Source organism: Chelonia mydas, chromosome 23, assembly GCF_015237465.2.
Source record: "Chelonia mydas isolate rCheMyd1 chromosome 23, rCheMyd1.pri.v2, whole genome shotgun sequence".
Lineage (NCBI taxonomy): Eukaryota > Metazoa > Chordata > Testudines > Cheloniidae > Chelonia > Chelonia mydas.
The window spans coordinates 803,712-827,884 of record NC_051263.2 but is presented as its reverse complement, the minus strand read 5'-3'; the positions used below and the strand labels follow the sequence as shown (position 1 = coordinate 827,884).

At 61.6% G+C, this 24,173-nt stretch overlaps 1 protein-coding gene across 3 annotated transcripts; it reads left to right on the top strand.

Moving 5' to 3' along the window:
• Positions 1-372: 372 nt before the first annotated feature.
• On the top strand, positions 373-23,346 carry SAE1 (SUMO1 activating enzyme subunit 1). Of its 3 annotated transcripts, none has more exons than XR_006287201.1 (9): positions 374-529; positions 3,696-3,807; positions 10,229-10,402; positions 11,754-11,896; positions 12,546-12,645; positions 16,089-16,194; positions 19,296-19,552; positions 21,568-21,637; positions 22,988-23,346. XR_006287201.1 is itself a non-coding variant. In XM_037884712.2 (9 exons), the coding sequence occupies exons 1-9, from the start codon at positions 426-428 to the stop codon at positions 23,078-23,080; spliced, it is 1,047 nt and encodes a 348-aa protein (XP_037740640.1). In that variant the 5' UTR covers positions 374-425; the 3' UTR covers positions 23,081-23,346. The 3 variants fall into 3 exon arrangements, 2 of the variants coding, with proteins under 2 accessions (XP_043390482.1, XP_037740640.1); XM_037884712.2 differs by having other exon boundaries at positions 19,296-19,440; XM_043534547.1 differs by lacking the exon at positions 21,568-21,637 and having other exon boundaries at positions 373-529; positions 19,296-19,440.
• Positions 23,347-24,173: the final 827 nt, after the last annotated feature.

Here is a 24,173-nt window from a genome sequence, read left to right as displayed (position 1 = left end):
GGGGAGGGGCTGCCCCGTGGGCGGGGTCCGGGGGCGGGGTCAGGGCCGGGGGCGGGGCTGCCCGTGGGCGGGGTCCGGGGGGCGGGGTCAGGGCCTAGGGGGCGGGGCTGCCCCGTGCGCGGGATCCGGGGGGCGGGATCAGAGCCAGGGGAGGGGCTGCCCCGTGCGCTCAGTGCGGGGGCGGGGCCAGGGCCGGGGGAGGGGCTGCCCCGTGCGCTCAGTGCGGGGGGCGGGGTCAGGGCCGGGGGAGGGGCTGCTCCGTGCGTTCAGTGCGGGGGCGGGGCCAGGGCCGGGGGCCGCCCCGTGCGCTCAGTCCGGGGGGGCGGGGCGCAGTCACGTGACGCAGGCGCGGGCGGGCGCGCGGCCCCTGTCACGTGGCGGGGCGGGCGCCGGAGTCACGTGGCCGGGCGCGCGGCGGCGGCGCGATGGTGGAGCAGGAGGGCGGCGGCGGCTCGGGCGGCATCAGCGAGGAGGAGGCGGCGCAGTACGACCGGCAGATCCGGCTGTGGGGGCTGGAGGCGCAGCGCCGGTAGGGCCGGGGGGAGGGTCAGAGTGAGGGGGAGGGGAGCAGTGGGGTGGGGGCGCTGCAGGAAGCGGGGGCGAGGGGGGAGGGGGATGGGGAAGGGTCAGTATGATGGAGTTGGGGGGGATGGGGAGCGGGCTGGGGGGGATGGGGAGCAGTGGGGTGGGGGCTCTGCAGGAAGCGGGGGAGAGGGGGGATGGGGAAGGGTCAGTATGATGGGGCTGGGGGGGATGGGGAGTGGGTTGGGGGGGATGGGGAGCAGTGGGGTGGGGGCTCTGCAGGAAGCGGGGGAGAGGGGGGATGGGGAAGGGTCAGTATGATGGAGTTGGGGGGGATGGGGAGTGGGTTGGGGGGGATGGGGAGCAGTGGGGTGGGGGCTCTGCAGGAAGTGGGGGCGAGGGGGGATGGGGAAGGGTCAGTATGATGGAGTTGGGGGGATGGGGAGCGGGCGGGGGGAATGGGGAGCAATGGGGTGGGGGCGCTGCAGGAAGCGGGGGCGAGGAGGGAGGTGGATGGGGAAGGGTCAGTATGATGGAGTTGGGGGGGATGGGGAGCGGGTGGGGTGAATGGGGAGCAGTGCGGTGGGGGGCGCTGCAGGAAGCGGGGGCGAGGAGGGAGGGGGATGGGGAAGGGTCAGTATGATGGAGTTGGGGGGATGGGGAGCGGGCGGGGGGATGGGGAGCAGTGGGGTGGGGGCGCTGCAGGAAGCGGGGGCGAGGGGGGATGGGGAAGGGTCAGTATGATGGAGTTGGGGGGGATGGGGAGCGGGTTGGGGGGGATGGGGAGCAGTGGGGTGGGGGCGGCGCAGGAAGCGGGGGTGAAGAGGGAGGGGGATGGGGAAGGGTCAGTATGATGGAGTTGGGGGGGATGGGGAGCGGGTTGGGGGGAATGGGGAGCAGTGGGGTGGGGGCGGCGCAGGAAGCGGGGGCGAGGAGGGAGGGGGATGGGGAAGGGTCAGTATGATGGAGTTGGGGGGGATGGGGAGCGGGTTGGGGGGAATGGGGAGCAGTGGGGTGGGGGCGCTGCAGGAAGCGGGGGCGAGGGGGGAGGGGGATGGGGAAGGGTCAGTATGATGGAGTTGGGGGGAATGGGGAGCGGGTGGGGTGAATGGGGAGCAATGGGGTGGGGGCTCTGCAGGCAGCGGGGGCTGGGGGGATGGGGAAGGGTCAGTATGATGGAGTTGGGGGGGATGGGGAGCGGGTTGGGGGAATGGGGAGCGGTGGGGTGGGGGCTCTGCAGGAAGCGGGGGCGAGGGGGGATGGGGAAGGGTCAGTATGATGGAGTTGGGGGGGATGGGGAGCGGGTTGGGGGGGATGGGGAGCGGTGGGGTGGGGGCTCTGCAGGAAGCGGGGGCGAGGAGGGATGGGGAAGGGTCAGTATGATGGAGTTGGGGGGATGGGGAGCGGGCGGGGGGAATGGGGAGCGGTGGGGTGGGGGGCTCTGCAGGAAGCGGAGGCGAGGTGGGAGGGGGATGGGGAAGGGTCAGTATGATGGAGTTGGGGGGAATGGGGAGCGGTGGGGTGGGGGGCGGCGCAGGAAGCGGGGGCGAGGAGGGAGGGGGATGGGGAAGGGTTAGTACGATGGAGTTGGGGGGATGGGGAGCGGGTTGGGGGAATGGGGAGCAGTGGGGTGGGGGCGCTGCAGGAAGCGGGGGCGAGGGGGGAGGGGGATGGGGAAGGGTCAGTATGATGGAGTTGGGGGGGATGGGCAGCGGGTTGGGGGAATGGGGAGCAGTGGGGTGGGGGCTCTGCAGGAAGCGGGGGCGAGGGGGGATGGGGAAGGGTCAGTATGATGGAGTTGGGGGGGATGGGGAGTGGGTTGGGGGGAATGGGGAGCGGTGGGGTGGGGGGCGCTGCAGGAAGCGGGGGCGAGGGGGGATGGGGAAGGGTCAGTATGATGGAGTTGGGGGGATGGGGAGCGGGTTGGGGGGGATGGGGAGCGGTGGGGTGGGGGCTCTGCAGGAAGTGGGGGCGAGGGGGGATGGGGAAGGGTCAGTATGATGGAGTTGGGGGGGATGGGGAGTGGGTTGGGGGGAATGGGGAGCAGTGGGGTGGGGGGCGCTGCAGGAAGCGGGGGCGAGGAGGGAGGTGGATGGGGAAGGGTCAGTATGATGGAGTTGGGGGGGATGGGGAGCGGGTGGGGTGAATGGGGAGCAGTGCGGTGGGGGGCGCTGCAGGAAGCGGGGGCGAGGAGGGAGGGGGATGGGGAAGGATCAGTATGATGGAGTTGGGGGGATGGGGAGTGAGTTGGGGGGATGGGGAGCAGTGGGGTGGGGGCTCTGCAGGAAGCGGGGGCGAGGGGGGATGGGGAAGGGTCAGTATGATGGAGTTGGGGGGGATGGGGAGCGGGTTGGGGGAATGGGGAGCGGTGGGGTGGGGGGCGCTGCAGGAAGAGGGGGCGAGGAGGGAGGGGGATGGGGAAGGGTCAGTATGATGGAGTTGGGTGGGGTGGGGGCGGGGGGAAGGGGAGCAGTGAGGTGGTGGGCGCTGCAGGAAGCGGGGGTGAGGAGGGAGGGGGACAGGGAAGGGTCAGTATGATGGAGTTGGGGGGATGGGGAGCGGGCGGGGGGAATGGGGAGCAGTGGGGTGGGGGGCGCTGCAGGAAGCTGGGGTGAGGAGGGAGGGGGGCAGCGCTGTGTTATACGTAAACCACTGAAGGAAGAAAGGGAAGGCAGGTTTTTGTGCTGCGTGGGAACGTTTCCAAGCTGTGTTCGTCAATGGTCCGTTGTCAACGTTGGAACGAACCGTCACGTTTTGTTCAGCCTTGGGAACAACCTCCCTTCCCACGGCGTTCGCCTCTCGGAGACTCTCCTGCCGTTCCGGGCCTTCCTAACCCTGGCTGTGCCACGGCCTGGGCAGCAACTCCTCTGCCCCCTTCGCTGCATCCCCACTCCGTGGCCTGGCCCTGTGACCCCAGAGCCCACTTCACATAGCAGGGTTGGGGGTGGCTCGCAGATCCTCGGTTGGGCCTCCCTTGCCTGGAGGACGCCCCTGGTCGATTGGGGCAGCGCTCGCTGCTTTTCCTCGCGTCGTTGGTCCTGTGAGATGCTGGTTATCCGTGTGTGCTTCTCTCCTTGCCATCCTGTGGCTGGGAATGCAGAGCTGTTCTCCTCGCCCGCCGAGTCTCAGCTGGTGCCGTCCATCGTTAACGCTGCCCATGCATATCGTTGCAGGCTGCGAGCGTCCCGGGTGCTGCTGGTTGGCATGAAGGGTCTGGGAGCAGAAGTGGCGAAGAACCTCATCTTGGCAGGCGTCAAAGGCCTGACCATGCTCGACCATCAGCAGGTAGGAGCTCTTGGTTCGTCTCCTCTGGGATTTCTGAGCACACAGGTCCCTGCAGACTGCCCCGCCCTCCGAGGCACAGCCATGCTGGAGCAAGCGGAGGGGGAGGGCTTGGTTCCCGGGGGTCCTTACGGCAGGCTCGTTGCAGGTTGGGGCAAGAAGTTCCCGTCTGGGTGCTTCTCTGACCCCCGTCATGGAGTCTCTTAGTGCCTCTCAAACACACAGGGATTCTATCCCCACCAATCCCTGTATGCGCCTGGATCTCTGTTTGGGGAGCCACGGGGCAGAGATAAGTGGATCCCCAAGGTCACACAGGAAGTGCGTGGCGGGCCTGGGAATTGAACCAAGGTCTCCCCTGTCCAGCACCCGATTCCCTGGCCCTCCCTCTCAAACTGTCCCTTGGAAACCCTGCTGCTCGCCCAGCTGGGGCCATGCTTCCTTGTCGCTGCATCATGCTGGCATCCTCCCAGGTTTGTTACCGCTCAGGGGCATAGCCTTTGCCAGATGGCTCTCTCTGACCTGGTCCCTGTAGTCCTTATCAGTGCTCTGAGGTGTGTAAGGTATGGAACAGGGCAGTTCTGGAAGTGCTGATAGCCTGGGGGCTTGCCACTTCTGCTTTAGCTGGGATGGAAGGTGGGTCATGGTAAGTAAGTGCCTCAGTTGAGTATTTCCATTCCTTGCCCCTCACCCCCCGGTGTGCAGCACCCTGAGGAGCTGACTTTCCTTCTGGGGCTGTGTCACGGAGTCCCCGGGCGATGCTCTGGAACGGCTCCCCTTGAAGCCAGGCAGGACTCTGGGGGAGTCTCCTTCCTGTGAGCAGCCTGTCTGCAGGACACACAGCTCCCCCGGCTCCACCTTCCTGGGTCTGACCTCGGAGCATTCAGCATCCTCTACCCCTCCGTGTGCTTCCCACAGCGAGTCTGCCCAGGCGGGGTCCTGGGGAAGCCAGAGGGTCCTGCCCCCCAACTCCGCAGTCAGACGTGACTCTCAGCCAGCCAGTAAAACAGAAGGTTTATTAGATGACAGGAACATGGTCTAACACAGAGCTTGTAGGTGCAGAGAACAGGACCCCTCAGTCGGGTCCATTTTGGGGGGCAGTGAGCAAGACAACTACATCTGCCCTTCACTCCATGTCCCGGCCAGCCCCAAACTGAAACTTCCTCCAGCCCCTCCTCCTCTGGGCTTTCCCAGGCCAGGAAGTCACCGGATTCCTTTGTTCTCCAACCCTTTAGCTCTCACCTTGCAGGGGGGAAGGGCCCAGGCCATCAGTTGCCAGGAAACAGGGTGTCGGCCATTCTATGTGTCCAGACCCCTGCACACACCTGCCCTCTAGGGCTCTGCAATGATCATACACCCTTACCCCACCCCCTAGATACTTAAGAATTGCCTAGGAGAAACTGAGGCACCCCCACACTATTCAGAGAAAACATTAAGAACAGTCCCACTTCGTCACATCTCTCCCCCCTTCGAGATCGAACTGAGCGGGGTCACTTTAGCCGGTGACCTGGGGAAGTTCGAAGCCGCCAACGTTCCCAGGGATGCCCCAGCATCTCTCCCATTCTTTGGTAGGAGTTACACCAGGCCCTTCCAGTTTCACGCCCTCCCTTAGGTCGGGGGGGTTGGTCGATAGCACTCACAGGCCGCATGTGGGAAGGTTTATGCGGCCTGTGCCCTTTGGCCACCCCAAAACCCCAGGGGGTCAAACTGGGATTGGGTCTTCTCCCCAACAAGTTGGCCAAACACAGCCACTTGGTTATAGTACTGTTTAACTTTCCTAACAGCTTTCACTCCATCTGAGACCTTCTCAAAGCTATCCACACTGGATCTTTCAACAGGAAAGTCAGTGGATCCATTCACAACAGAAAATTTCTGGCTGTTAGGAACTGAAACTTTCTTGATTAAATCACTTTCACACCTTTCAGTTGCAGTAAACTGCTTGCAAAGACTCCATGAGGATTCCTTTCCCTAGGGCTTTTCTATGCAACCATTCACCCTTCACAGAAATTCTGCTCTTACCCTCTTCACCTAGGGCTTGCTCTAGAGGAACACTTTCCTGAGCAAAAGCAGACTCTTTCTGGGTCTCCCTTACATCCAGAATTACCTCTGGCCCATCCGGCGGATTCCTACACAATCCCCTTTCAGGCAAACTGACAGACTTCCTAGATAAAAGGCTAGAAGCATTCTCCTTCCCTTTGCCACACACAAGTTCAGGTTTTAGAGTAGCAGCCGTGTTACTCTGTATTCGCAAAAAGAAAAGGAGTACTTGTGGCACCTTAGAGACTAACCAATTTATTTGAGCATGAGCTTTCGTGAGCTACAGCTCACTTCATCGAATGCAAGTTCAGGAATCTTTTCCTTCTTGGTACAGGTTTCCACACCCTCAGTAGGTAACACAATCACATCACCTTCATGCTCTCCTTGTGCCCTGGCTAGGATCTCACCCTGATCAGACAGAGTTGCGACACCCTTTCCCAACCACACACGAGCAACAGGCAAAATACAAACACCAGAATTGTCTGGTCTCTGGGATTTTACATAGACCCTAACTGGATGCGACCTAGTTACAGGGCCATTCTCCCGAGCAGACACAAACTTAGGACCCTTCCCTTCCTGGGCTTTAGCTGAATCCAGAACCAACTCTGAGACAACTGCACGACCCTCAACCATCACACACTGAAAGGCCCCTTCTGTCTGCTCCACAGACAAAGAAGAGCTGGACACACTTTCTCCTTTCCCAGACACACAGCTTGGGATCTCATTCCCCTTGTCCCAGCACACAAGGCTGGTCACAGACAACTGCTTGGAGGTCAGGGTAACTCCCTCCACAGGCAAGTCAATACCCCTGACCGACACAGGCACATTTCCTTCCCTGTCACACTTCTCTACCCAGCTAACAGGTAAGGTCCAGGGACACTCATCGTCCACTCTCCTCGCCTTCCCACCCTGCTGACTAGACAAAGCCATCAGCTCACAAGGCTGCCTAGGCTCATCCAGACTTTCCTTACCAAGCACCTTGCCACTCCCCACAGATCCCCTGCCCTGCCTGTGTCTCCCCCCACTCAGCTGGGGTCTCAGCTCCCACTGTGCTCAGCGCTGCCCTTGCTGTCCCAGAGGGGTAGGCAGCGAGCTCGCTGCTTTCCTCACAGCATCAGAGCCAGCGTGAGCCCCCTGAGCCCCCCTCTCCGGTGTGCAAGGGGGCAGGGAGCATCTCTCTGTCCCACCCAGCCCCAGGGGTCTGGTTACAGGCAGGCAGGTAGCCTGAGCCTAGCCGCTCCTCCCTGCTGCCAGCCAGGTCATCTGCATTTTCACTGACCATTTCCCTCTCCGCCTATTGGTTCCCTGGATTCAAATTCAAACCCTTGGCAGTTACAGGAGCAAGGCCTGGATCCTGCCCCAAAGAGACACAGTCGCCCCACAACAGGGTCTCGCAGCTGGTATCCTGGAGAACCCCAACGGCCAGCCAGCACCACCCCTCCTGGGTCTGCACAGGGATCTGGGCCATAGGCAGGGCGAGGGGCTTCGTCCCTGGGACCCTCACCCAGCCCCTCAGCATCTGAGGCTGCACCCCCCAGGGCCTGACAACAGTTCTCTCTGTCCCAGGATCTCGCCACCCCAGGAATGTCTCCCCATTGACCATCACCTTCCGCTCCCACTGGAGGTCCGAGGGGCCTGACCCCAGGAAACTCCACACAGACATATAGGTTGGGGTCAGGAGGGGGAGCGTGTCCACCTCCCCACCCATCTGGCTGACGGAGTCTATGGCCTTGGGACCCAGCAAGGGAGCTAGACACCGGGGCTTTTCCGCAGGGTCCCCGTGGTTCAAATCGCCAGCCTGCTCAAAGGCAGTGAGGTGGGCATCCACATCCCCCCCTCCTTAACCAGGGGCAGCAATTTAGTCTCGAGGTTCCCTGCGGAACTGGCCCCCCGGGGTCTATCCCCACTCACACCTGGGAGGTCCCCTAGGCCTCTCCGCTCCCCCACCGCCAGTTCATGCTGCTGCTGCTGCTTCTGCAGCTCTTTCTCGGGCTCTCGCTGTCTCTCACAGTCCTCTTGCTCTCTCGGACTCAGCTCCAATCCCGTCCGTCTCCGATCCCCGGATGGGAAACCCGATCGTGAAGACCCTCGTGTGGTCGGGGACAGGAGTCTTGGGGATGTCTGGCTCCCACTCCAGCTGCTCCCAGATCCTGCCATAGCCCCATTTGGGGTCAGGAATCTGTTCCTTAGAGCGGTCATCCTCCTCCAGCTGCATGATGAACTGTGCTTTGGTGAACTTTCCAATGCTCAACCCTCTCTTTCTGCACAGGGTTACAATGTCCTTCTTAAGGAGATGGTGACAGGCCATCACTCTGCTCTTCCCAAGTTGTTGTGGACTCACAGGCCTGTGTGCTCTCAGCTCCCCACGGTTTCCAGGGAGAACTTCTCGTGTGCCAACCCTTCTCGAGGTCACCCCCTCTTTGCCAGGGTCAAGCTGCAGACGCCTCCGCCCCTGGGACCGCTCGCTGCAATCCCCCAGGGGACCCTGTTACTGCAAAAGTCCTTCTCTCTGGTCACACACTCCCAGGAGTTAACCGCCCCCTGAAACCGTCTCTCTCTGAATCTTCAGCACGCCTGGTCCGCGTCAATCCCCCTTCGTTTTACTGCTCCCCAGTCACTTACTGCAGGAAGTGCCATCCACGGGGTGCAGTAGATCGCACCTCAGCCACCAGTTGTCACGGAGTCCCCGGGCGTTGCTCTGGAACTGCTCCCTACGAAGCCAGGCAGGACTCTGGGGAAGTCTCCTTTCTGTGAGCAGCCTGTCTGCAGGACACAAAGCTCACGCAGCTTCCGCCTTCCTGGGTCTGACCTCTGAGCATTCAGCATCCTCTGCCCCTCTGTGAGCTTCCCACAGCGAGTCCACCCAGGCGGGGTCCTGGGGAAGCCAGAGGGTCCTGCCCCGCAACTCCGCAGTCAGACGTGACTCTCAGCGAGCCAGTAAAACAGAAGGTTTATTCGATGACAGGAACATGGTCTAACACAGAGCTTGTAGGTGCAGAGAACAGGACCCCTCAGCTGGGTCCGTTTTGGGGGGCAGTGAGCCAGACAACCACGTCTGTACTTCACTCTATGTCCCCAGCCAGCCCCAAACTGAAACTCTCTCCAGCCCCTCCTCCTCTGGGCTTTGTCCCTTTCCTGGGCCAGGAGGTCACCGGATTCCTTTGTTCTCCAACCCTTTAGCTCTCATCTTGCAGGGGGGAAGGGCCCAGGCCATCAGTTGCCAGGAAACAGGGTGTCGGCCATTGTCTTGTGTCCAGACCCCTGCACACACCTGCCCTCTAGGGCTCTGCAATGATCATACACCCTTACTCCACCACCTAGATACTTAAGAACTGCCTAGGGGAAACTGAGGCACCCCCACACTATTCAGAGGAAACATTAAGAATAGTCCCACTTCGTCACAGGCTGGAGCTTGCTGAGGGGACAGGCCCCGTTGTTCTCATCTAGAGCTGCCCACTTTAGAAGATGCGCCAGTCTTTAAGCACCCCAGGTTCTCAGAGGTGGCTGCCATGCTGCCACCTGCCTTCTACGACAGGCTGGCAAACGGAGACCAGGGCGCCTCTGCATGGTGTGTCGAGAACACAAACGAGCAGCATGGCTTGGTGGCTAAGGGAGCACTCGCCCGCAGCGGTGAAGTCGGCACCGAGACGTGTCTGCAGGGCAGGCGGAGACCACGGTCTGTGAGTTCGGCGAGGCCAAGGCTGAGTTCTCTCTGCCCCGGCATGTGGAGCAGGATCATTTCCCTGGTCTGAATAGCAGCCGGCGTCCTCCCTTGCTGTGCCTCGCTTTGCTTGCAATTCCTGGTGCAGGCGCTAGGCCGCGGTGCTGGGCCGTGCAGTGCGGCTGTGACTTCACATCGGGCACCAGGTGGAGCTCTTGGCTTTAGAGCCGCTCGCTGGCTAAGGCACAGAGCGCAGGAGGAAGGTGAGTGGAGGGAGAGCAGCTGAATCTGGGAAGCTTCCCCTTGTACCTGATGCATGTGCCCGAGGGGGCTGTCTTGGAGGGCACGGCAGTGGGTCTGAGCCGCTCTGAGCACAGCTGGGGTTCCCTGGTGTGACTGGGGGCTCTGACTGGTAGGATGCGACACCCCCAGCTCTTGCTGTTCGGCAGCTCCTGCTCAGGCTGGCTGGAATTGTACCATTTAACCCCCAAACCAGCCCCTTCCTTCATGCCTCATAACTGTCACTCTTCTCCCTAGTGGCTTTGGATGAGTGTTTTAGTTCCTGCCGGACAAGAACTGCGCCCTGCCAGCGGGGAAGCTGGCCCCTTGGAGGCCCATGTCTCCTGTGTTCCCACTTGTCATAAATGGCCCGTGGTGTTACTGCCTCTCGGGGTCCTGCCACTCGCCAACCGTTCAGAGATGGGTTGGTTTTGTTTCCCCCTGCCCCAGGTATCGCAGGAGGACACGAGAGCTCAGTTCCTGATTCCCGTGGGCTCGCTGGGCCGCAACAGAGCCGAAGCCTCTTTGGAACGGGCTCAGAACCTCAACCCCATGGTAGACGTGAAAGCTGACCCGGAGAATATCGAAAACAAAGCCGAAGATTTCTTTACTCAGTTTGATGCTGTAAGTGGAAGGTGGGGTGGGGGGCATTGGGCAGAGGTGTCCTTGGGTGGTTACTTGAAGTTGGTATAAAAACAGATGCAGTTAAACTAGTATGAATCCCTGTGTAGATGCTTTTAACTCGCTGTAAAGCTGGTTATGTCAGTTTAGCTTGCACCTGTATGTTTCCAGACACGAGCTAAACCAACAGACCAGGTTTAAACGGATTTAAGCACAACCCTGCAGGGATTCACACCCGTTTAACTAAACTGGTTTAAACCATTATCTTTAGTTAACCTGGTGCACCTTTGTGTGTAGCCAAGGCTGTGAGTTGGCATGGATGGGGGAGGATCTTTATAACATTTGTTTCCTGTTTGCATATGTTCTGTTTGGATGGGTTTACTTCATTTTCTGGCTCCCCTGGGCTGGCATCTTGTGGGGCCATTGAGTTTCCAGCACTGCAGGAAAATTTTTCAGGGAAAAAAAATCCTGAAAATGCAAACCTGTTACCATCACACAGTTAAGGATCATGACTGGGGCTGCTTTAGTCCCTTTTCCTGATTTTATATTATTTCTGTCCAAAAAACCACCCCAAAACAGTAAAATCCATTCCTGCCCGACCTAATTTTTGGGCATAAGCTAATGGAGAGTGTCCCTTTAAATCTGTGTCACCTGGCTTCTACAGAATGACTGGGTTGGTCTGTGGGTGCTTTGCTGAAGGGTTGTCACTATGCGTCTGGTTTGGCAAGCTGAATATCTGTTTGTAAATAGCATCTGCTTCTGTTCTGGCCTGTCTCTAGTCTGCAAAGCTGGAAGATGGGCAGGAGGGAATAAGGCCTTACTTATCCAGGAGACTTGACCGGAGTGGCTATTACGGCACACGCCGGACGCTAGCTACTCTGGGATATGTCTCCACGCAGGGAGTGACTCTGGAGTAGCCATGCTGGTCCATTGCCCTGTGTGGACACGCCCTGCGTTTAAATTAAATGAAAAGTGTCTGTGTTTGGCTTTGTTGCCTGGAGCAAGCTGGGCTCTGCCACCTCTCAACTCCTTATCCTCCCTGGAGAGGAGCCTGTTGGAATTAGCAGCCGTCACAACGTAGTGCCCTGCTGCCAGGAGGGATAATTGATAGTAGCTGCATGTAAAGCACTGTTCTTTGTCCCGCTGTGAGTGGAGGGCTGCCCTGCCCAAGACCCCTGCCATTGCCCAGGAGGGGCGGGGGTTCACTCCCTCCTAGGGAACAGGGCCTGTTTATCTAACCCTGGTCCTCAGAAGGGGGGTGGGAGGGCGGGGGGCGGAGGTTTGTAAATGTGCAGGTTCTGCTGCTCCTGTCCGTGTCGGGGGGGGAGTGACTGGTGCTTCTGCCTCCTCCCAGGTGTGCCTGACCTGCTGCTCCCGCTGCGTCCTGGTGAGGGTCGATCAGATCTGCCACAAAAGTGGCATCAAGTTCTTCACCGGGGACATCTTTGGCTACTATGGCTACATGTTCGCCAACCTGGGGGCGCACGAGTTCGTGGAGTAAGTCTGGCTTTGCGGGAGGAGAGCGGCCATCCCCCGAACACCCCCACGCTCGGGGGGTGCACTGAGGCCTGTGGTACTAGCACAAGCATGTTGGCAAAGCCCCAGGCAGCACCTGGTATGTGCAGAACGGAGCAGCCCATGAAGCCACAGGCCGTGGCGTGCAGCTGGCAGCTCCGCGTGCTGGGCTCTTACCCTTGTTGGCCATGGTTCCATTTTTGGGAAGTCACCGTGAAGGCCTAACAGGCGGGGGAAGCTAAGTTACCAAAGGGGGCGGTCTGTGTGCTGGGAGGTGAGGGGAGATGCGCTGTAAATGGGTGTAATTGTGGCCATGATGTTTTGTGAGACAGTTCAGGCATGGAGGCTCTTCTGTGAGCCAGTGGGATTCTCTTGCACAGATCATCCGCTTCAGGGCGGATGGGTTTTGCCGCATAGCAGCCTTTCTTCCCCTCAGCACACAGCTGTGTGCGGAAGCCCCCTGCCGACAGGCTCGGCCTGTGTTAAAGCTGAGACCTAGTGTACTGTGTCCAGGACTCGGAGGTGCTGGGCCTGCCGTCTTTCTCATGAGAACGTGAAATATGATGGGTTCCGGTTCTGGCCTCCCTCAGCCAGGGACTGCGGTAGTAAATCTCTCCCTGTCTCTCTGCAGAGAGAAGACCAAGGTCACCAAAGCCAGCCAGGGAGTGGAAGATGGGCCCGACACCAAAAAAGTCAAGCTCGATTCAACAGAGACAACCATGGTGAAAAAGGTGCGTGACAGCGCCCCTGTCAGCCACCAGAGAGCACCCATGTTACGGGGAAACGTCAAGCCTACGTCTAGGTAGATTCCCCCCCCCCCGCCCCCCAGCAGAGGCGCTGGGTCTGTCTGGTGGCTTGTGGTACACAGGATGCAGTTGTTAAGACAGCAGCTTCAGGGTGTGCATGGTGAGCCATGGGTGGGATGATTGCTGCGTTGGGAAGGCATTATGGAGTTCCTGGCTTTGCTTCTGTCTGTTGCTGGTGAGCCATGTGGCCTGGGTCTGCACCCCCTGCCTCATTTAACTGTGTGAGCTCAATGTCATGAGAACATAAGTGTCTTCCTCTCCCTTTGAAATGAGGGGCTGTGATGGCAGGTTACCTATCCCAGCTTGACAATGCGTTGTCTGTAATGGGGTTTGGATGATGGACCTGTTGTTTGCAGGAACATCTCTTTGTCCTGAGGTCTCTGTGGTCATTCAGAACTCTGGTCCTTTCTTTATAACCAGAGCCTAGATCCTCTGGGGGGTTCTGAATGGAGCCCTAAGAATTATCCCGTGGTAACGTAAGGTAGCCCCAGTTGGCCAGAGCCAAGGGTGGAAGCCATGGGTAATGTCAGTACAGATGATCTTGGGAGGTGTTGAGTGAGTGAAGGAAGTGTAAGGTGCCACGTTACCCTGGTGGCTGCAGAGTTTTCATCCCCATGAGAATCTCCTTGAATGGCTCCAAGCCAGAAACTTGCTGTGGAATTTCCCAGCTGTGTGTTGGTGTTCACTCTGTCAGGCTGGGCTATTGAGAAGCCAGCCTCGGTATGCAATAAATGAGTCTCCTTGGCCTTGGCTCGGGTCAGTGGCTGTGCATGTTGAATGGCAGGGGTCCCTGAGCTGGTTCTGTCTAAAATTCAGCTTCTGGACCCAGCCTTCTGTGACTAGCTTGTTGGATGAGTTAGGCTCCATCTACTCCCCCCGGCTTCGGGTGGGGAGGGGTTTTTACCAATATACTTGCTACGGGAACAGCCCCTAGCATGGACACTGCTGTACTGTGATAGGTCGTTCCCCTTCCTCTCTGGGAACAGCTGTGCAGGTGGAAGGCAGCATTATCCTGGTATCGCTGTGCCCTGCTGTAACTAGACGGGTACACCTTGGCTGTGTAGCCAAGCCCTCCGCTCCCCCCCGAAACGCCAGGGCCAGAAGCTGCCACGTTGCCTCTGTCAGCTGATTGCTAAGCCCCTGTGTAAGCAGGAGGGTGGCTTGGGGGTGAAGGGAGACGGGAGAGGGCAGAGGCTTTCACGTTTAAAAGCCTCAGGCCTGGCCATTGTTAGGGTCTCGCAGCTGGAAGTGGAAATCCCCCGGCTTTATCTGGCTATGAGGAGAATGCGAGCAGCTTAATGGCCTTTTGTGTCCTTTCTCTCGGCTTGTCAATCAGGGGGCGTTTAGTGCACTTCGCCCCAAGCTGGGCCAGATCGGAAGATATGGGAGTATTCCCCGGATGCCGCTGCTAGCCAGCTGTCCTCCTCCCCCGATCGGGGCTGGGATTCCGATCCGTGTCAGCTCAGGTTTAGTATGCAGCAGATTCCTATAGAGAGTTTCCAGCATGCCGATGCCTGGGACAAGTCCCCTCCGGGGAATATGGCTCTAAAGGCCTGGGGGCAAACACAGTGCTTCCTGTGCCTTCTCTGGTGGCTTCGCTGCAAATTCCCGAGCCCGCGGCGCCGTGGTGCGCTGGCAGCAGCCTGGTGGGTTACTGCGGGGGCAGCTTCCCCAAGTGACAGAACGCAGCGAGCGGTGTTTAGCGCTGCTTGTCGAGGCAAGGCCTCCGCTCTTGTTTGGCGGCTCGTCTGTCCTCAGCGTTTCTTGTGACCTGGCTGGGGTTGCTTTGAGGGTCATGTGCCCTCCGGTGGAGCAGAGATGGGGTCACCTCGCAGTCACTCCACCGCCCGTTTCTCTCCCCTGCTGCAAGTCTGAATGCAGCCAGGGCCTGGGAGGGTGGCAGTCTGCAGTGCCGCGCTTTGCCGCTGGGGTGCCAGAGAAACGGGAGCTTCTTGGCATCACGTTTCCTTTGTGTAACCAGACGTGCTGCACAGGGAGGCTCAAGGCAGCTTGTACGTGTGTTCTCCTGCAGTTAGGCAAAAGCAGAGATGGGGGGAGGAATCAAGTGTTGGAACCAGTGTCCTGTGGGCGTGGTGGCCCTTTCAGCCCGTACACCAAGACTGGGCTTCTGCCTGGAAGATCCTCTCTAACTCAGCCAGATGTTCTGGGTGAGACGCAGGAGCTGTTCTCCTGACAATTAATCCGACCGCCTGAGGCAGATGCTTTCTGGGACACTAGTGGCCTGAGCCCTGGTTCTCAGCTCCCCATTTATACTCTGCATCCCGGGAGCTGAGCGCAGTGGGTGGGATTTTCCGGAGCTCTTAGCACTGGCCAAACCCTGAGGACAGGGAGTTTGTCCAGTGATTCTAGCGGGAGAGCCCTCTGCAAAGCGCTCTGAGCACAGACTGTTGTTAACGCTTTACTCCCAAGTCTCAGATTGAAACCTCCCCCTTGTCCCAACTCTACATACTTCCCAGTCCCTGGGCTCTGTGGGCTACTGGGCGGGGGTGGTACACTGCAGCATTGTGCTGAGGATTGAGAGCCGCAGGGAGAGACTGCCCGGGAGGCTCCCCTGCAAGTGACTCATGGCGTTCCCAGGGTCAGAGCTAATTCCTTGACAGCATCCCTCCTCCAGGCTAGGCCGTGTATTCAATCCAGCTGTGGGTAGCGGCGGTGGTTCCTGCTGTGCTCAGCGCTGCGTGTAGCCCCCGGCACTCCTCTGGACCGCTTCCCTCGCGGGACTGCTGTCTGCATCGCAGGTGCGCGTGCATGAGACCGGCGAGCTGTTCTGGCTGGGGCAGATTGCGCTCTGCAGCTGGCAGGAGTTAAATGTTTGAATTTCTGAGACCCCAAGAGGTCTCTAGCCAGATTCCCGTCCGGCTGTGTTCCTGCTCTCTGGAACCAGGGCAAGAGAGTGCCCCTGAGCGGGGCTCTTAGAATACCCCGCCCCAGGTGAATCCCGGACGAGCTTGCAGAGTTTGGGAATCAGGGAGTGATGGTGATCGGCAGAAGCCCCTGCAGACTTTACCCACTTAACCCCTTCATAACTCTTCCCCATCTCTTGCCCCTACAGCAGGCTTTGGACAAGGCACTCGGCTCCGTCCGCTGAGTGGCTAGCTCACTTCTGCCTCCACAGCCTGATCTTGTGTCGGTCCCTGGCCACCTCACACTGAGTCGAGGGCTGGCGTCACTGGGCCCGTGGCTAGTCTTGCGGGCCGGCCTGTGGCCCGGTCACTGAGCCCAGGGCTGGCGTCGCTGGGCCGGCCTGCAGTCTGGTCACTAAGCCCAGTGTTCGTTCCCTGCTCGTTCTGCTCTCTGTAGGCAGGACCCCCCCCCCAGCCCCTCTCACGCTGGCTTTCCCATTGCAGCGGGTGGTTTTCTGCCAGCTGAAGGAGGCGCTGGCAGTCGACTGGAGCAGTGAGAAGGCGAAGGCAGCCCTGAAGCGCACCTCCCCGGACTACTTCCTGCTCCAGGGTAAGGGATGCCTGGGAGGCCTTGTGCTCGCACCCTCCCAAGGAGGGGTGGGGTTGGGGAGCAGGCTGCTTCCCCACTCTGTGACTCAGCTTCCCCATCCTTGCCGGGAGGAGGCCACAGGCCCAGTTCCCACGGGGTGCGTAGTGGGGGTAGGCTCTGAGGCTTTATCCTCCCACACATGCACCCCAGTGTTGCCTGGGCTGGCGTGAGCCACGCACTGTGCCTGGCTCTCTGAATGCTGTGCTCTCCTCCTGGGGAGACGGCTGTTCCCCCAGAGAGCTGCTCCTGTCCTGCTCTTGGCTTGCTCAGGCCTCTGCACTCAGCTGGGAGTGGGGTCTGCTCGTCTCTGCCCAGCGCAGGCCTGGCCAGCGCGCTGTCAGCGCCAGACTCTGCCGAGGGAGCGCCGGGCCCTGCTCAGCCGAGCAAGCACGCGGCACTTCCTGTGGCAGGAGCTGGCTTTGATTTGTTGGCTTTGAGGTTAATGCAAGTTTACCATAACAGCAGTGAGCTAAAAATACCCGGGCGAGTGTGGAAACAGCCGCGCTCCCCAGAGCGGAAGCGCCCTGCCAGCTAGGAGGGACCGGCCCGGCCCCAGCGTGTGGTTTGCCCGCTGCCCTCTCCCTCCAGCGCGCCGCGCTCAGGCGCCGGTGCCCACACGGGCTGCAATCTCGGTGAAGCCACAGCCCCAGGCGGGGTTTTCCAGTGACGTGAGCCAGCGCTGGCTCCCAGATTAATAGCCTACAGCACTTCTGCCCCGGAGCCGGCGCTGTGAGCTCCTGCCCACGCCTGGCAGCGCCCGCCTCCCCGCACAGCAGGGGGTCCAGAGGGTAAAGACAGGGCTAACGCTCGCTGGGGCTCACTGCAGGCATCGGACACGCCTGCGCTCCTGGCTGCCTCGGAGGTATCCAGGCCTCCCCTCCCCTCCCAGCTGCCTGGCTAGGATTCCTCCTGCTGAGTCAGGCTCTGGGGGAGGAGGTGTTGGAGTTGCAGGGCTCCAAGCCTTGTGCTGTCCCCCACGCTGGCCTGTTCCCTCCAGAGCTGCATTGGCGGCTGCTGTGGCCGGAGAGCCAGCGCTGCCTGCTGGCCCGATGCTGGGCGATCGGCTCTGGCTGCCCCTGCGTCTGGGAGGGACTTGACCCTGCCCGTCGCTGGAGACTGTTTTCCCGCTGGCTGTCGGGCAGCACTCGGCGTCTCGCTGCTCGCCCGTGCTCAGTCCCCAGCCGTGCGGGGCTTTCCCCGGCCATGGGAGGCAAAACACCTTAAACAACAGGAGAACGTGGCTGTCAATTGGCAAATCGTCCCCGGGGCTCGCAGGCAGGGGTAGGACGGGAATGGATTCAAAGCCCCCCTTTGACATGAACGCCGTCTTCGTATTCCTTTGTTCTGGCAGCGCCCGGGGCCCGGACGGAGAGCGGGGCTCCATGGGGCCAGGGCCTGCACAGACAGAGTGAGCGAAAGTCCCTGCCCCAGAGAACTTGATCTGAACCCACAAGGGAGACACGGGAGGGATTGAGTCACTGAGAGGGGCAGTGACCAAGGTTAGCTAGCAGGTCAGTGGCAGAACTGAGAATAGACTCCTGGATCCCTGAGCTCCCATCACACTGCCTGGTACACGTTGGTGCCTCTGAATTGGCCTAGGTATTCAGCAGTCGCAGGAGCTGTTCCCGCCTCTGCCAGGGCACTGGCTCCCAGTGAGGGTTAGTGGTGGCCGAGGTCCCTGTTCCTGGCTCTGCCGGGGTGCTGGCTCCTCGTGAGGGGTTGGTGGCTGGGGTCCCTGTTCCCGGTTGTGCTGGGACGCTGGCTCCTCGTGAGGGGTTGGTGGTGGCCGGGCGCTGGCTCACTGTCGGGGTTTCCTTCTCTGCTGGCCTGTAGCGGGCTGCAAAGTGCTGACGCTCCCAAAAGATGAGTTAAAATCGCTGCTCCTGTTTGCTTTACCGTAAGTCATTGCAGACACGCTGGGCCTCTTGGCTGCTTTCCCAGCAGCCCCCAGGACCCTGTCAGATGTGGCAGGGGAGGTAGCCGCCCGGTGCCAGCCTGCCCCCTCGTTAGCACCCGGGCAGACGGCATGGATGGCAGGCAGGCAGCCCAGATAAACACCAGGCCCAGCTGCTGCCTGTGTTCTCTGCCCTTCCTGGATCTGCCGACGTGATCTGTGCTGGGCTGGGAGTCGCTCCCCTGGCTCCGGGAAGATGGATGGCGGGGCCTAGACTGACCCTTCGTCTCTATCGCCCGATGAGCCAGCAGCTCAGAAGAAACGAGCAGACCTAAGGGCTTTGGCCTGTGGGGTGGCTGGAACCGCAACAAGCCAGGCCAGGGTCTGGGTGGGGAGAGAACCAGCCTTCAGACCTGGCGGGGGCAGTGATCGTGCCGCTCCGGCACCGCTGTGCTAGGAGGGGGTTGGGCGGGAGCTCGGCTGCTGAAGGGTTTTGTTCCAGGGCGGTGCTGGAGCCGCAGCTTTGCCCAGCTCAATCAGAGCCCGTCCAGCCGGCAGTGCTGCCTCCCCAAAGCACTCTGCGTAGCCTGGGGGACCCCGGCACCGGCCTGAGAGCGAGCGTGTCCCTGTTCTACAGACGGGGCGTCCAGCGATGTGCTTGGGTCACTAGGCCTGGCCTCTCGCCATGTCTCCCCTGAGTTATTCTTTGCCGTCGGTACATTGGCAGTGCTCCGTGCCAGCCGAGATCAGGGCACTGTGTGCCCAGCATGACACAGGCAGACAATTCTCTCTTGCCACCCAAACAGGTCTGTTGAGGAAGGTGTGCTGGGAATAGATCCTAGCCCTCCTGAACCCCAGGCCAGTGCTCTGTCCACTGGTCCAGGCTATCTCCACCTGGCATGAACCGTGTGCATGTGCATCTCTGACCCAGGCACGGGGCGGCTGTGCCAATGCCCTCGGGCGCGCACAGGGTCCGTAGCAGGGAATTTTCCTGCAGGTGGAGCCGTGTTCTCTGGATTCTCCCATTAGCACTTTTCTTGGCCCCCGGCGCAGTAAAGGTCTCCCCAGGCAGAAGCCCAGTGAGGAATCTCGTTGGTTATCGGAGAGGGTAACTAGCACGCCCCCAGGGATTGGGATTGTGACCTCCCCCTCTTCCCCCCCCCTCCAGTGCTGCTGAAATTCCGGACGGATAAAGGGAGGGACCCGTTGCCGGAGAGCTGTGCCGAAGACTCGGAGCTGCTGTTGCAGATCCGAAATGAGGTGCTGGACTCCCTGGGTGTCAGTGCAGACCTGCTGCCTGACGACTTCATCAGGTGCGCTGGTTTGGCTGCAGTCCAGTGTCGGGGCTGGGATCGGGACTCTAGGCCTGGTGCCAAGCATGCGGTTCAGTCACATCCTCACGGGAGAGTACCTTCCCTTGGCCAGGTACCATTGTCCGCCCTGGGTGCTCCTCACTGCCCACATGTAAACCCGAGCAAAGCGGGTCCCAAAGGAAGTGCCTGTCCAATGGGCCCGTCTGCCAGACACACCCCCACCCCCGTGTGTCCCGGCTATGTCCCTTGGGGGCTGCCCATCGTGGGGCACGGGAGCTTGCATGTGCCCACAGGTACTAGACTGAAAACTTGACTTTGTGAAGCACCTGGGGCCTGTGTCCGTGGCTTGTGAATACCCCCCTGGCTCCATAGGGTGTCTTGGTGTCTCTCTTCCGTGGGTGCAGGGACTTCGGGGGGGGTGGAACTGCCTTTCCTGTACCAGCTCTGCTGGGGTTCAGAGCCCCTCGTGAGGCGCAGCTCCTCCTTGCGCTGTGAGGGGGATGCCTGCTCCAGACCAGCCCCTCCCAGGGTCCGGGCCCCACTGCCTGGGGCCCAGCGTGGGCCATGCCGCTGCCTGCTGCGCTGAGCCAGCCCCACAGCAAGGAGCGCATCACAGGATCATTAATCTGGCTCTGATCCCTGCTGGGCAGCCGCGGTTCTGCATCACCAGTGACCTGAGCCGTCTGGCTGCGCCGCCCCGTGGGTGAGCACAGAGCCTCCCGGCCACGCCTGGCTGGGCTCCGCTCCCTCGCCCGGGTCGTCTCGAGCGCTGCTCTGCCCTGCTTGGCTGTGTGGGCCGGCACATCCTACCCTGACGCGGATGGATGGGCTGCTGGGAAGGCCCGGCTCCTCCCTGCTCTCCCAGGCTGCATGCGATCCTGTCCCTGCAGCTCCAGGGAGACCCTGGCTCACTCTATCCAGCGAGTCCCGGTGCTCAACGGGCAGATGAGGGCTGGACGCAGTCCCAGCTGCCCTGACCCAGGAACTGCCCCATTGGGCGGAGGGGCCCTGGGGCAGTGATGCCCTGGGCTGAGAAGGCCCAGCTGAAGCTGTGGACCTGGGGCAGAGATGGCTCCAGTCAGCCCTGAGCACATGGGAGAGACCCGGGTACCTGGGCCAGGTGGAGGCAGTGATGGGCTGGACCAGCGGGGATGTGGGAGCCAGGGCGGATGCTGCACGTTCCCCTTTCCCCCGTGAAGGGGGAGGGGTGCTGCGGGATGGGAGCTGCTCCGTGGGGGGGGTGCATGACTCCCCACCCCCTGACCCTGCCGTCCCTTCGTGTGTGTGGGCTGGAAGGACCCTCCCTGCGCCCCCGGATTCATTTCAGCCTGAAAATCCCACCCCGCCTGCATGTTGCCACACGCTGCCCAGGGAGCTGCAGGCCGCTGTGCACCAGCAGGAATGGCGGGAATGCGCCCGGGCACACGGCAGATATTTCTGGCCCTATTTTTAGAAGGGTCGCATGCAGCATGCGAGGGGCTGGGACAAGACACCCGTGTGGCTAACGAGCTCCCAGCAGTGACGGCTGGTCAGTGCTCACCTCTCGAAGGCCCTGGACCCCCCGGGGCCTCGTCGCACTGGGGTCTGTCTTGGGCCCGCTACCCCGTCCCCTCTGGCCATGGCTCCTGCCCCTGTCCAATTGTCCTGTCTCGCTGCACCCCTGCCCACCTTTTCTGTCTCTCAGGGCCCCTCCCGATCATCTCGGGGGTCGGGCCAGTTGATGTACCCAGCTGGGAACTACTGCCAAGGCAGCCCTTTCCCTGAGGAGCCCTGTGCCCCCCACCCCCCAAAACGCTTCACCCTTGGCTCAGTCCTCGCTCTGGTTCTCTGCCCCCGCCCATGGATCTAACAGTCACGCTCTTTGCAGACCCCAGCGTTCCCCCTGCCCGGGAGTTTTCCTGCCAGGCCTGCCTGGCAAGGGTCACCCGTCTCATCCCTTCCACTGGGCTCCATGCCTGGGCCAGTGACCCTCGGGCCGGGCTGTTAGTCGCTTCTCTCTCATTCACCAGGGCGGGAAGGCTGGGTGGCTGGTCTGGTCACGGCACGGGGCAGCTGGCACCACGTTGGCGCTGGGGCTTGGGGTGCTGAGCCAGTCGGGCACTGACCTGGCGTGTTTGTTCCTTCCAGCTATTGCTTCTCTGAAATGGCTCCCGTCTGCGCAGTGCTTGGAGGTGTCCTGGGACAGGAGGTCGTCAAGGTAACGGGTGTGGGGCTAGGCCCAGCTGTCAGAGATAGGGTAGTACACCATGGCCGGGGGGAGAAATTTACCCTCCATCACACAGAGTCAGTGGCAGAGCCAGGATAGAACCCAGGTGACAGTTCCCAGCCCCCCCATCTCTAACCACTAGCCCCCCCTCCCCTCCCAGTGCCTGGAATAGAACCCAGGTGTCCTGTCTCCCAGCACCCCCCTTCTCTAACCACTACACCCCACTCCCTTCCCAGAGCCGGGGATAGAACCCAGGAGTCCTGGCTCTCAGCTCCCTCATTTCCCCAGCTTGTGCAGACAGAACGGGTGGGGACCAGGAGAGGCTTTTGCGGGGAGGTGGACCTCTCCCGCCGTGGGCCGTGCTGGGTTCTTGCGGAGGCGCTGTGCCCCCTCCCAGCTGCCTGGCACAGCTGCTGGGCAGCAGCCTGTCGCTGCTCCTCCGGCCTGGGAGCCCTGAGCATTCCTGGGGCTGGGTGTGTCTGGAATCCCCGCCCAGCCCGGCTTGGTTGGGAAGCTCGGTGCCCTGCACCAGGCGCGGCCCTCCCTTCTCCCAGCAGCCTTGGCGGCGCTGCTCTGCTGGGCCCAGAGGCCTGGCGGGCAGCTGGTGGGAGGGATTCCTCTCCCTGCCCCCTCCGCTCTCCGCTCGGTCGGCTGGTACCAGTGGAGCACCCTGGGAGGGGTGCAGTGTGGCTGGGGGTCAGGACTGCTGGGTGAGTCCCAGACCGGCCACTGACTTGCTGTGTCCAGGGCTGACCACTCCCTGCCTCTCCTGGGGTCTTAAGCTGGGCCCCGTCTCTGAACTCCCTGTGCTGGGTTTGGGCCCTGGCGCCCCTGGCCGAGAGCCGCTCTGCAGCGGGATTAGTGCTGCTTCCCCTGCTGGGCCCCTGCCCGACCTCCTGCCCCCTGTGCAGGAGCTGCTTCCGGCTGTGCTTGCCCCCACGCTCTGCCCCCCACAGGGTGCTCTGCCCCCCACGGGTGCTGGGCAGCCCTGGCATGGGTATTGCTCTCTGCAGGGCGGTGACACAACATCCCCCTCGGCGGCTGCTTCCCTGTGGCTGCTCTCTCTGCTGGAGCGGCCTCTGCTCCTGGGGCCGGGAGTAAAGCAGTGTGAGCGGGTGTGTGCCCCCATTTCACCTGAGGTGGGGGACAGTGGGTGGCAAGTGCCCCCCTGGCTGATGCTTCTCCACCCCCCCAGGAGCCGCCCATGTGGGGTGAAGGAGTTGCCCATAGAAGCTTCTAGCAAGGGGGGGGCTTTCCCCTCCCTGCCCTGGGTGGGTTCCTGGAGCTGGGATTTCGGCTCCAGCCAGGCTGTAACAACACCCTTCCCCCCCCCCCCCGCAGGCCCTGTCCCAGCGGGATCCACCCCACAACAACTTCTTCTTCTTCGATGGCATCAAAGGGAACGGGGTCGTTGAGTGCCTGGGTCCCCGCTGAGCCTGGAGTCGCTGGCCTCCCAGTGCGTCTGCCTGCAGCTGCGGGTCAGCACCCGGTGCCCCTGGAGCCCCCGCAGCATAGCCCTGGAGTGCCACTTGCACCACCGTCCCCTCCAGCTGCAGCCCTGCGGCCAGCACAGACATGGCCCCCACGGGTGCCGGAGGGGCGTAGCCCTGCTGAGGCCTGTGCCCGGGAGGGGGAGCAATCCTCCACTTGCTCGCCCTGTGCATTCTCCTGGGCTCTCAAATAAACTCTCTTCTTCCCAACTGGCTTCTTTCCTTCCAGCGCAGCCCCCTCCAGGGCGGGAGCCCGGGCTGGTGGGGCTGGCAGTGCTGGGGCCCGCCGCCCCCCTCGCTACGCTGCTGTAAACGCACCCCAAGCTGTCCGGTGCTGCTGGGCCCTTGCTCCCGACCCACCAGCTGCTGCTGGCCTGGGCCCTGCTTTGCCCTGCTGCAGGGGAAGCTGCCTCTGTGCATCTCCTGTCAGCCATGGCTCAGGGGAAAGGGCACAACCAGGCCGGTGTAGGGCAGGCCCCTCACCCCTGGCCAGCCTCCTTGCGCAGAGCTGCGGGGTGGCTGGTGCAGGGGAGCGGCCCGCAGCTCCTATCTTGAGCTTTAGGAAGCACTTAAGACTAAAATAGCTGGGCTAAGTGGCACTTAGCTGGGAGGGGGCCGGGAAGCCATGGCTTGAGTCCAGGGGCTGGGCTCACCCCCTGTGCCAGGGCTGGCCGTGCTGCGGGGCTCCTGTAACTCCTGGGCTGCCCAGCAGCCAGGGGGCCTAGGGCAGGGGTGGCACTGCTGTTTTCCACATGCCCCCACCCCCATTGCACTACCGGACAGGAGCTGAGACAGAGCCAGCTGTCCCTTCCCCAAAGCTGGCACTGTGGGGGGTCGGTTGCTCCCTGGCCCTCACTGGAAGAAGGTGGGGTCAGGCAGAGGGGGGCTGGGGTGAGAAGTCTGGGCCATGCTGCACCCCAGGTGGTGGGCAGGGGTGCAGCACTGCAGGGCCTGTGCCCTGGGATGGGTGAAGCCAGAGGCCCCTGGCAGCCATTCCCTTTCCACACCCAGCTCTGGCTCCGTGGGCAGGGGCCCTG

Coding starts and splice junctions, on each gene's coding strand:
- SAE1 (XM_043534547.1), top strand. CDS start 426: ATGGTGGAGCAGGAGGGCGGCGGCGGCTCGGGCGGCATCAGCGAGGAG. Junction 3,808..10,228: donor CCATGCTCGACCATCAGCAG/GTAGGAGCTCTT, acceptor CCCCTGCCCCAG/GTATCGCAGGAGGACACGAG. Junction 16,195..19,295: donor GGACTACTTCCTGCTCCAGG/GTAAGGGATGCC, acceptor CCCCCCCTCCAG/TGCTGCTGAAATTCCGGACG.